The sequence below is a fragment of the Mastigoproctus giganteus genome, chromosome 9 (genome assembly GCF_048544385.1).
Source record: "Mastigoproctus giganteus isolate SK-2022 chromosome 9, ASM4854438v1, whole genome shotgun sequence".
Lineage (NCBI taxonomy): Eukaryota > Metazoa > Arthropoda > Arachnida > Uropygi > Thelyphonidae > Mastigoproctus > Mastigoproctus giganteus.
Genome location: NC_143583.1, coordinates 231,189,512 through 231,201,801, shown reverse-complemented (window position 1 = coordinate 231,201,801; position 12,290 = coordinate 231,189,512). Strand labels below are relative to the sequence as shown.

At 39.2% G+C, this 12,290-nt stretch overlaps 1 protein-coding gene across 1 annotated transcript in view; it reads left to right on the top strand.

Moving 5' to 3' along the window:
* Window positions 1-9,930, top strand: part of LOC150081171 (uncharacterized) — a 325,771-nt gene extending 315,841 nt beyond the window's left edge. The window contains exon 3 of the mRNA XM_090381459.1: window positions 9,280-9,930. Coding sequence (XP_090237585.1) covers window positions 9,280-9,891 — 612 coding nt within the window. The 3' untranslated portion in view covers window positions 9,892-9,930. The remainder of the gene's footprint in view (window positions 1-9,279) is intronic.
* The last annotated feature ends 2,360 nt before the right edge of the window (window positions 9,931-12,290 follow it).

Here is a 12,290-nt window from a genome sequence, read left to right as displayed (position 1 = left end):
CGAGACGCCGATGAATCGCGTCAACTAAACTCTGCTGCGCAGACAGTTGAATGGCATGTTGTTCACTGAATGAATATGGACACTGCTGTCCAAATCCACTCGCGTCGCTCATTGCAGGCGTAATGTAATTTCAACCAAACCACTAGGGCTGTCGAACTTTGCTGCAAATAAATGTTTTTGGGCTATCACAGTTACATTGCACAGGACTACAAAAACTCAAACTATTACTTTAGGGCGGCCCGTAATTTCTTACATGTACCCTCTTTATGTATTGTGTAAATTGCGTGTGTTCTCGGGTCGATGTTCCTGTTTTGCTGGATGAAAAACCCAGTTTCTGTGGGAAAAACCTTGCTCTCTATGCCTGAGACCGACTAACTCAGCCACGGAGTGAAAAAAGCCCATTAAAGTTCCTCGCGACATTGACGGGTTTCAAACCCAGGCCTTTTCCACCCGATGTGTGTGGAGGACGGTGACGATACTACTGTGCTACCCACGCAGATTGTACAGGACTACAATGCTTGGTTGTCACGCCATACCACCGGAGAATTGAAGTCCGGCTTATTGAACAGCTCGCTAGTCTTGTAAAAAGTATATATACCCGTCACACCTACATCTACAGGTGTTGCCGAGATATTCCTGGGAACTTCGCCCTCTATAAGGAAACTGGCTATATAGCCTGAAGTGTTTCCGAGCCTAAGGCTAAAAGCATATTATTTTTGGATTTTAGAAGGAACCCCTGAATAACAAATATTTGTTCAATATATGTATATATTATTTATTAATTTAATTTTTAAAAATAATTTTATCTACATCCTATGGGTCTGAAATGCAAAATGCATCTCTCTATGGTAATAATCCCGCATGTTGCTCCTCGTAATATGAAAGAAATGTATCAATCTTTTAGAATTCAACAGAAGCGTATTCCAATAGAGATGAGTTCCTTTATTCAAGCTTTGCAGAGGAGCACGGGACAGCTTGATGTCTTTAAGTTGTTCTAAAGGAAATATTATTAGGACTCCTAGCTCTTCGTTATAAAAAAACCGTTCCACTTTGCTGAACTATCATTTTTATACCTTTGAATTTGGCATTGACAAAAAGGAAGACCGCCCAATGGAAAAGATGTCTTAATGATCATCTTTCTGCACCGATGACCTTTCCTAGCCAAAATAGTGCCATTCAACATTCAGATGGACCATTTCTGCAAGACCATTCAAACATTCGACGTGCATTAACTTCTTATTAATATAAATTGAGAATTTTTTTCCTACGAGCCACTTTCGGCTATTAACTAATAAGGTAAGACATCGTTGTATGCATAAAAATCCTCAAAATATGTGAACAGAACAATAATGGTGCGCTTCCCCACCGCTTTATTCGATGCTAGTGTCCATCTACCGGGAGAACCAGTTATTCTTCTTTGAATCTTTCACACACAGGCCCGTTGCAAAGTCATGCACTTTGACCGGGTATATACATATACACACTGCGAATATATCTAGATAGATACGCGACGTCATAGTAAGCATGCTTATACTGTCAAGGAAGGTAACCGGCTGTACTTAATTGAACACTGCTTTTATTCTCTTTCTCTCTCTCTCTTTGGGTAACTCAGAAATTTTTTTTTGGCTGGTGCAGCATAAGCCTCAGGCTTCCTTGCACCATATGGCTAATAATAATAATAATAATAATTCGAAAAGCCACGAAGCACCACGTGTTGCTGAAATATGTTGGTGAGACTCAAGAATTATTTCATCTACACACGTGTATTATTTCTGTAAATTGCGTGTGTTCTGTTGGTGGGTATATCTGTTTTTCTCAACGAAAAACGAGAGTTTTTTGGAGAAAAAAAACTTGCTATGCTCACTTGAGACCAACTAACTCAGCCACAGAATGGGAAAAAAACTAATAAAAGATCTTCTCGTTATTTGTGGGATTTGAACCTGATCCTTCTCCATCCGGTGTAGGGAGGACGTTGATTATAATCACTGTGTACGCGCGAAGAGTGAAGAAGATACAAAAAAAAAGAAAGAAAGCCCTTCTCTTTTGTAAAAGAGCAGTCCAACACTCATCTTGAAATTTAAGACATCGCCACCAGCTGAAGACCTTTTCTTTATATTTTGATATAACGCAAGAATTCAGTAAATGAGGTACGCAACTCCGATGAGATTCTCTTGAATGTTCATCTCAAACGTTTATGAGATAAAAAGGTTAAATATTCAGCAGAATTAAAACGATCTCAGGAAGTTTTTGATCGTGATTAGCTCATTTGTGATTAGATGATCATAAACGATAAAAATTCCTTCATTCTTCTACTTCCGTTTTATGATACATCGGGTGATGAATATTATTTCAGCTAAATTCGGTCCTTAAATCCGATAAAGCCTCGACTAACAGCGGTTAGTGAACGAAAGAGTTCTGTTCTGAGCGATGTGTCCAAAGTTCGAAAGAAAAGACATCTGCGCAACTAGGAATGCTGAACGCGAAATATCCTCGTTAATTTTCCACATGTTAATTCGCGCGACTGATGCAGCTAACAATTCCCAGGGGTTCTCAACAAGATAATGTAGATCTTTTTTCACCGTTTACCACTGTTAATGGCACGTGAGGGTTTTCCGCTTCTCTCGTGAATCATTTAAAGAGGCTAAATAATTTCTCCTTGTTCACTGCCAACCACGACAGTCATTTCTTTTCGCTTCAGTGATGTTAAAATGAACTAGAGATTTAGGAAATCATAACAACATTTAGTCTTATATTTCAATCTTTCAACAACATTGATGGCTGTAAAAACTTTGCAACGAATGGACATCCTTTTTGATAAATATCCCGTTTAGATGCGGAGATTTAACCTCTCACTGCTGAAGAAGGCAGAAAAGAAAACAGAAAGAAATACAGAATATTTGAACAACATCTAGTGCAGTAGTAACCGTGCTATTTCAGCTTCCTGTACAACGAAATATTTCAGTGCCCCCGTCCCCATCAGATTTTTTCTAGTGACAGTTTTATGATCATTCGACAAAGTGCAAACCAGATATCTTCAATCACTACCAGAAACAGTTTTCAAATAGACTTATGCAGTGCAGTTATAAATGTTATACAATAAACTCTGTAAAATCTTCACTTTACAACCAGAAATTCTTTAAAATTCGGGGCCCGCGCAACCCTCACCCCGCATTTTATAATCCGGAAATATTAAAAAAGCAATCCGGCACTCGTATTATCAACTTCATAAGAATCCAAGCAAAAAGAAGGACATTTCTCTTTCTTCATAAGATTCTTACAGGACTATGGTGTCCTATAATCTGTTTTAGCGTCTAAATAATGCAATACTGCACAGATAATACGTCTTCATTTCACGGAGTTGTCCCGATATTACAATACTTTCAAACTGACGGCCTCTCCAAAAGGTTAACTGGACATTTGTTTAAAAGATGAGATTGCCATGGCAGTCTATTTCGAGGCTCGCTGGTCCCTCATTAGATAGCAGGTGGTCTTTAGTAAAACACGCAAGCAAGTTGTAATATAGCTAAAGAAAAGGCTGAAATTTTGGTCATTGAGTTGTAGTAACACTACAGTTTCTATCAACTGCGAGTTTGATCCGCTGTAAGAATTAAAGCCACTACGTTCCTGTGCGGTTAAAATCCTGCTGGCAGCAGAAACAAATGGAAATACACGATAATTATGATAAATGTTTATAGAATAAGTTGGGTTGTTTGTGGTTAAGATTTATTAAAATATGCTCCTCTTAAACTGCTCAATCCACTAATTGTACCGCTCTAAAATGAGCACATCTTAATTCCCGATGGTGCCATAAAAAATAAAATTAATGAAAGATGTTTTATCGCAAAACGAAGCTTTATTCAGCAAAGCGACTAATCTGTATTGATTTATTAAACACAGAGAAAGTCAGAAATGCATCCATAACTTTTTCGATCGTGATGGCGCTCCGCTATTACCGGCTGGCTCTCAAATTAAGAATAACTAAAATAGTTGAAGGGCAATTAGACAAACTTTTGAAGTCTTAAAATTTTAAAGTATTCAGCGACTTTATAAATAAATACAGCGCCTGCATAAAAAAATCGTGTTTTTTAACAAGCCAATGAACGCAACAAAGGCGCCTTGTACTACCGAGTTACCAGAAAACCTTTTTAAGTTTATTTATTTTTAAATCGGTACACCTTTCAGAACCGAAGTGTACGAAGGTCACTGTGTGTCCGTCATCATTGTCTTACATCCGCTGGCGTGTGAAACAGACCACTGAATCTTAAAATCTGGTGAGGGCCGATGATATCCTTTTTAACAACCAGAAGCAAGAGCCGCATCGAAAATAGATTAGAAGCTGGTAAAGAACCCGAAAAAACTGAGGTCCGACAGGACAAATCCGTGCCATCAACTTACTATTGTGATTTCTGCTCGGCATCACATGTCCGCTGAAAGTCTTCGTACCTGTATTCTCCCGCTGCACTTGTGAACCCTCTCCACTTCCGCTCTGCGTGACAGTTAAGCCGCTGAAATGTTGTTACCCACTGCTTCGTCTTAATACCGCTTTAGGAATAGAAAATGCAGCACTTCAGAGTCTCACTAAATCCGGATTGGTTGGTAAGAACTCTCTTGGAAAGAGAAGAAGAAGAAAGAAGGAGGGGGGCAGAGGAGAAGAGATAAAAACAGTCTGACGTTACACGACGAGCGAGGAAGTGACACAACATTAGCGACACATATTTCAATCCCACGCCAACGGAGTCGTGCGCGCTGCAGAAAGAAACATCCACTGCTGTCTCTCCACCGACTCGCATTTTAGGAAGCTTTGAACGACCTAACACTATAAGCTTCTCTTTCCGTTTTTCCCAAGCCACAAGCCTTCCGTGTAACTGCTTATTCAGCGTTTAACCTCACCGTGGTGCTTGAGTGCAACACTGAATAACTGATAACGGTGAAATACCTTAAAAAGAGAGAGAGGAAAAAAAGAAGATGAAGGGAAGAAGAAAAAGAAAAAAAATTGCCCGAAGTGAGTCTGGTTGTCAGATTCTCTTTCCTCTTGGAAAAGGCAGGCCGAACCCAACTCTTGTAACAGAAGACGCTTAACGCTGGCCGTCAATCGATAGTTCGTACTGTAACATATCGGCTGAAGCGATTTGATGCGTTTCCTCCTCGGGAAACATCGCTGCTCCTACACTTAAACCCTGCAAGAGATCATCGGTCTCTATTTGCTCACACGCTACTTCTTTTCCTCGGTTGCCTTCCATCTGGCCAACGAGGGCGAACTATCATTAATAAAAAGCGTTTTCTGATACGAAAAGCTGTTTGCTCTTGTATGTTTGATGTGGCAGCCGGGTGGGGAGATATATGAATGTGGTTTTATTCAAAGAAGAAATCACAGTAAATAACGTTTTTCCCTTTCAAATAGTTGCATTATTTAGGGATGCTATGCATTATGGAAACAGCTTACCAAGTCTCTCTCTCTTTCTGTTTATGTATATATATATAGTACACTCAAACCATATAGCTTCTTATCTATCTGTGTGTGTGTGTGCGCGTAGAAACTATTTTGTACGCAAAAAATAGCTCCTTGGCTAGCTTACGAATTCCTTTGTGATCCGCAGACCATAAATATTATGGACTTTATTGATGTTCGCTTATAATTTCAGATGAACCCGAATATTAAGTTAAAAAAATGCTCCACTCTTCAAATCGACAAGGACGATTTCTCAGCTGTAATTCTAAGTAGCTGGCTTAGTAATAAATTCATCCGCCTGTCTATGATCCCGCAGAATTTTTCCTCTTAGGAATTTAAATGGAAATTTGGGGATTTTTCAACGATCTTCGGACTTCTTTCTAACCTGCAATGCCAGAATAAAAACAAAGCAAATCTGAACTACGATAAAAACGATTGGCGAAAGAAGGCGGTTTTGCAGAAGCTTTATAAACAGTAGATTGTTAAATATGGCACGTATCATACAGAATGGTGGTATACATTACTGTATTATTATTATTTTTTTTAAATTTCAGCTGTGGCACTGCTATTATTATTTTTTTTAAATTTCAGCTGTGGCACTGCTAGCAAATGCCAACATACATCTGTCTTCTCTTCAATTTAATAAACAACCCAATAACGTAGATGCACTTGAGATTTTTTTAGATGTTTTTAATTAGTTTAATTTCATTTCAGGTTGTTCTAACCCCACTTCGAATCATGCAATACCAGATAATTATTGATGTTGTTCACAGTCGTCCACGACTGTGGACGACTGTTTTTGAAGAATGAAGATTCAGTTTTTGAAGAATGAGTCAACGTAGAGCTCTTTCCGACTGTGAACGTGGAATGATCTGCGGGTACCATTATCTCTATAGCAGCCAACATGCTTAAGTGCTCCCTTTCTGTGGTTTCACAAGTCTATCGTGACTGGCTGAAAAACTGTCGAACAACAATCCAAGGGTCACACATAGAACAGCTGCTTGCAATAGACGCAAGTTTTGGCAGTCATCACGGGTACCCATGTTCACAGCGATAAACAACAATTTAAACCTTGCATGAGCACGTTAGCACCAACACTGGACCACCGACATCAGGAAATCTGTCGCCTGGTCTGATGAATCTCTTTTCCGATTCTGTTATGCTGACGGAGGTATTCGAATTTGAAGAAAGCTACATGAGACCATGTCATCCGGATGCACCTTTGGTGTTCGGCAGGCTCGAGACAGTGGTGTAATCGTATGCCCTGGATCCTCTGATCATCGTTATTCAACGGCTGGATGGAAACGCCTACCAATTCTACGGTCGCCGACCAAGTACTCTTCTTCATCATGAAGACAGTGTATCCAAATAATTCCGGCGTCTATCAACAAGATAGTGCCATAAAGCCCTATAGGCTGCTATCCGATGGCAGTAATGAGACAATGAATTCTTCGTCCTCCAGTGGCCGCCCAACTCATTCGAACTCAACCAAGTTGCATATGTTTGGGACATATTGGGAAAATGACATTATGCCACGACCATCTACTTGACAATGTTCGTGCATTGCTGGACACATTGTGCATATCATGAGTAGCACCACCACATGACATTCAGCAACATCTTGTGGATGTCCATGGCAAGATATATGAACATTGCATGTAAAACGTGGCCCACGTGGTATTAGGTAGGTGACGCTAATGAAAATCCAAATCAGTATATATTATAGTAATTTAAGAAACGTTGTGGGTTCCACTCATCATAGTACAGGTGTTGCATCCGGCGCACCCGTTTGGTCAGCTTTGAGGGATCACTTTCGAAAAATAATTTGGGAGACTAGTCTGATAAAAAAAATTTCTGTAGACAACGCTGATAATACTCAGATATAAAGTTTTCTGTGCAATGCAGACAGGCTGCCAGAACAGGTCATCGGGTATTGTCAATGATATACAGGAATTTTGCTAGTAGGGAAAAGGAGGTGTTATACCTTTGTATAAGGCAATGATCAGGCCATGCCTTGAGTACTGCGTACAGGTCTGGAGATCTCATTTTAGGAAGGATGTAGAGTTGCTTGAGCGCGTAAAGAGAAAGGCAACAAAGTTGGTGAGTGGAACGAAGAGATCCTCTTATGAAGAAAGGCTTAAGTTCTGCAAATTGCAGCGGGTGGAGATTAGGCACCTGCGAGCTGCTCTGGTTGAAGTGTATATGGCCTCGAATGGGTTGAGCACGCTGAATTCTGATGGGATTCTTCCACTTGTTCAGATTACAAACCCGAGGGGGCATAAATTCAAATTGATGAAAGACAGTTGCAGAATAGATCTGCGGAAATTTGCCTTTAGCCAGTGGGTAGTTGATTGCTGTAACAAACTTCCATCTGTCGTTGTAGAAGTTGATGGCTGAAATAAATTCAAGGAGGAACTGGACAAACTTTTAGAGGGAATGGTTGTGTGAATTTTTTTTTTTTTTTTGGCTGATGCTGCATAAGCTTGCTTTCTTGCACCACATGCCTCCATTATTACTACTACTTTTAGTAGTGGTAATAACGGAGCCACTAAATTTGGAACCACTAAAATTTTTAGTGGTTCCAAATTATGGGTTTCTGATATTTCAAAGCGACTGGTGCTATTCTCTTCACTGTGAGAGAGAAAGTAGGAAGCGGGCGAATCCGCCCCCTGTAAAAGATGACACGGCCCTATAATAGCTGTTGGAACCGCCTTACGAAAAAGCAAAAACAACTTTATATTAATCCTTTCGGGACTACGTTCGTACATCTTGTTCTGCGTATGAGAGGGGAGTACGAGCTTATTCAAATGAAGCGTGCACTAACGTTTTAAAATATTTAAAATATTTTGTTTCGAAAAAAATTCTCACATTTCGAAACTTCAAATTATCACGAGGGAAATCTTTGCATAAAGCTGTCGAAAATTCACTTTGGTGGGGTGGACGCATGTTTGAAAGAGGTAATGAAGTTCAATGTAACCTTCGTAGTACTTTCCGAATGAATCTCGTGGAAGTTGTGTTGGCAGAAACAGTGTGTGAAAGTCACTGGAGAAAACGTGAGCATTTGTCTGTTAAAAATTAAGACCTTCTAATTGCTATAAATCTTCGATTTATCCAACTTCAAGCGGACTTCGACTACGGTCATTCAGAGCACGTGTATTCCTGTACCCTCGCATTTGACCACTTGAATACGGTGACGGAATAGGTGAGAGCGCAGTTTCTGCTTGTAATGCCTATACCATTTAAAGGTATTAATCAAAGAGCAAGCTACAAAAGGAATTTTCTCAGACAGAAATTTTAAAGAAGGTGAATACTCTGGAAATACACGAGTGCTCTCGTGTCCAGAACAAGCAGACCTTCCTCAACCTTTTTCATTTCACAAAATTTTACAATCAGGCGAGATATATGAAGAAACTGCTCACAGCTTCAGTTCAAAAATCGTTTTGTTTTGTTTTTATCCTAGAATATATTACTACAATTACTAAATTAGAATTAGTTGCTTGTTTCTAATGGATGGAAAATTCTTGTGGAAGAAGTAATTCAGAAACAAGGGGGTTTGGAGTATAATAAACTGATCCTCGCATAAATTTTATTTTTATAAAACCCAGGTAACAGAGCCCTTCAAAGTTCCTTCTTAGTCAGTACTGGTCAGAACGTTTTGATCCAAAATCTCAAAATGTGACTTATTTTTTTGTAAATTGATCATATTTTTATGAAATAATATACAACAGCATGAACTTCCTTTCTTTAAGCCCTTTTATCAACTTTTTTACCTTTATCCGTCTTTTCAGAGAGAGAGACTGAATAATTAATGAGTTTTCTTTCTCTTGCAGGTGAAAATATGGTTCCAGAACAGAAGAACCAAATGGAAAAAACAGGACGGTATTACCAATGCAGAGGCAGCTGGGCACAAACACACCAATGAGAAATCGCCATCTTCAGGAAAGAACAAGAGTAGTAAAAACATCAAAGGCAGCACCAACAGCAACGGGGTCGCAGGTTCCGCTGCTACTGTGACGGCGGCCAAGCCACTTCAGAATGGCAAATCGAACATTAGCAGCGGCAACGAGGAAGCGACCCAAGGAGACGAGAGTTCGAGCAGTACAGCCTTGCAGGCATCCATGGAGCAGGTGAGCGTATCTTCTCAACTCTCCCCTGCCGATCTCGGCATGGCATCTCAGGACAGCCACGGGGCTAATTCGGTGCCTTCGGTAAGATCGTCAACACCATCGTCAGCGGTGCATAGTCCATGCCTTGACTCCCCCAAAGAACCACGACCAGACCTCTCGATCCACTTGGACCGCATCAGTCAGCAGGAAAACGGACCAAGCAGTCTATCGGCTTTCGAGCATCAAGCCTTCAATCCAACACTGGACAGTAGCAGCCGGTCTCAGCGAGGACTTTCGGAGGGTGAAGAAATGGACAGTACATCTAGTGATCAGTGATGTGGGAACTGTCGTTGTTATCGTTGTTATTGTACAGAGGAGGACTATAGAATTCTTCGTCTTGTTGAATTCGTCGTTTCTTTTACCTTTCTTTGTTTTTTTTTTTTTTTTTTTTTTTTTCCTTTCGTGTTTAGTGTGGTGGGTAAATACCTCATTCCGTGCAGGTACAGGAACGCGTAGACTGTTAACAGAGGAGAAAGTGAACCTCAAAAGTCCTTGGCTGTTAACCAGGATAAACACACAGGGTAATTACTACTCACCAATCTCGGAGAGTAAGAGCTATTTGTGGCTCATGAACTCGTAAAATATGCCCGGATGTCATCCAGTCTATATATAAATCACACAGAATCATAGAAATATATGTATGTATGTATTTCTGTATGTATATATATATTTCTATGGGCATACAGCACCTGCACCCAGCAGAACTGATTCGGTGGACTCTTAAGGAACAGTTTTCGAAGCAGGACTGCAGCTACAAGCTAATCTGGACTTGGTGAACATGGTAGCTTTATGGTTCTTCACATTCTAGGCCTGTATACTTTGTGTTTAGTGTTAGGCCTTAAGATGTGGATCAACTGGAAGTGTATCTGTTATTAGCCTCTGTAAGATTACTGTAGAGATAACCAGATAACCCTCCTGTAACAATACATAGCCTATATTTCTACCTTTCCGCCTGGCCAGTGTTTGCGATATCTGTGCCACTATGTCTGGGAGTAGTCCTGTCAGAGAATTTTGCCTTATGACGACACAGTCTGTGCACTGATCTCTGGGTGATCGCCTCGTTTCTATGTTAAATGTCTCTGGCTTAAAATCACAACCGATACGCATATGAACAGTAATAAAATTTGCTGTAGAATAAAGAACGTGTCTTGTTTATTTTGCACCTTTGCCATTCCTTCTTTTACATTTGTTCTTCGTTCATTAATAAAAAAGTTATATCAAACCACCTATAATTAGGGTAAAACGCGTCTGAAAGGATGCCCCATCTTCTGCATCTCTTTTATATTGATATAATGGAGGTAGTCGTTCTTTCTTTTAATTGGCGAGAAGATAGATAATCGCATGTCACTGAGGTTTCTCGTCCCCCCCCCCCGACGTGGATAGCGAGTAGATTCATTTCATAACTTTAAAGTTACAACGCATACTTCATAAAACCTCCATGAGCCCCCTTGCACCACCTGTAAAAAACCGCAGTAACTTCAGGGACTCGAGTTTATTTGAGTAAAGAATCAAGCATACACACAAATTCAAATTTATTTCTGTACAATGGTTAAAAACACTTTATTTCACCTAAACCATCTGGAAGTTTTCTTTTAATTTTTGAAGAATATACAAGAGCAGATCCGCACAAAATGTATTTTGCAGCCGAAAATTATATTTTTTTTACTACCCTCTAACCCTACAAAATACTTACAGCTTGTATTAGGATTAAGGCCTCTGATGGGAATTTTTTTGATGGGGCTAGTAATAGGTCATTTGTGGCTGAAAAGGAAAACAACACTATACTATAATATGTAAGATTACTGGGTGAAGCTTAAGGCAGAGTTTCTAAAGTAGGTAATGCTACATCTGCTTTCAGAAAAGAATATGTTCATACTGAGTTCATTCACATTGCATTTACAAGTTGCATCTTTTAGTAATGCCTCGATACGAAGATAGGCGTTGGCGAAATCAACTCCATTGAACAAAATCTTACTGCATTCTTGAATTAGTTCATTCCTGCTGAATTTCCAGAAGAAACAATAGTTGGAACTATCAACATCACGAGTATAATCGCAATGAATTCTAAGCCACAATACCATAATCACATACGACACAAAGAAACGATAAATTTAACTGTACCTAAAATCACGCAGAACAAGAAACATTAGGGGTAAAAAGTTCTACAGAACGTATGTGGACATTGGCAAACTAAACACAGTTATAAATGTAAAAGAAAACACTGATCTCCACTCGCATGGGTTTGGACAAAAAAAAATAAATAAATAAAAGATGCACATAATGATACCAAATGTGCAAAGAATGAAATAAAAACTATTTTGAATTAATTTAAAACGACTGAGTAATTTTTGAAGTGCTTTCGTGCTGGTGACACAAGCTTTACGGAATACTGTACTGAACGTAGAAGAGAGAAAAAAATAAATAAATAAAATAAAAACAAAGTAAGAAACATATGTATTCTGGAAGATTTTATAATTGCTTTTCAAACATAATAATACTCCTATAAAATCTTTTTTTTTTTAATAAATTTTGTTTAACATTGTCATTATCATTTTTCATTTAAGCACCTTTAAGTATTATGAAAATTTAGAAGGGTGTCATTAACTATAGTATATGAGAAAAGATGCCCTTTACTGACCACTGTGTGTAGAAATTCGGCAGAACTCATTTTACAG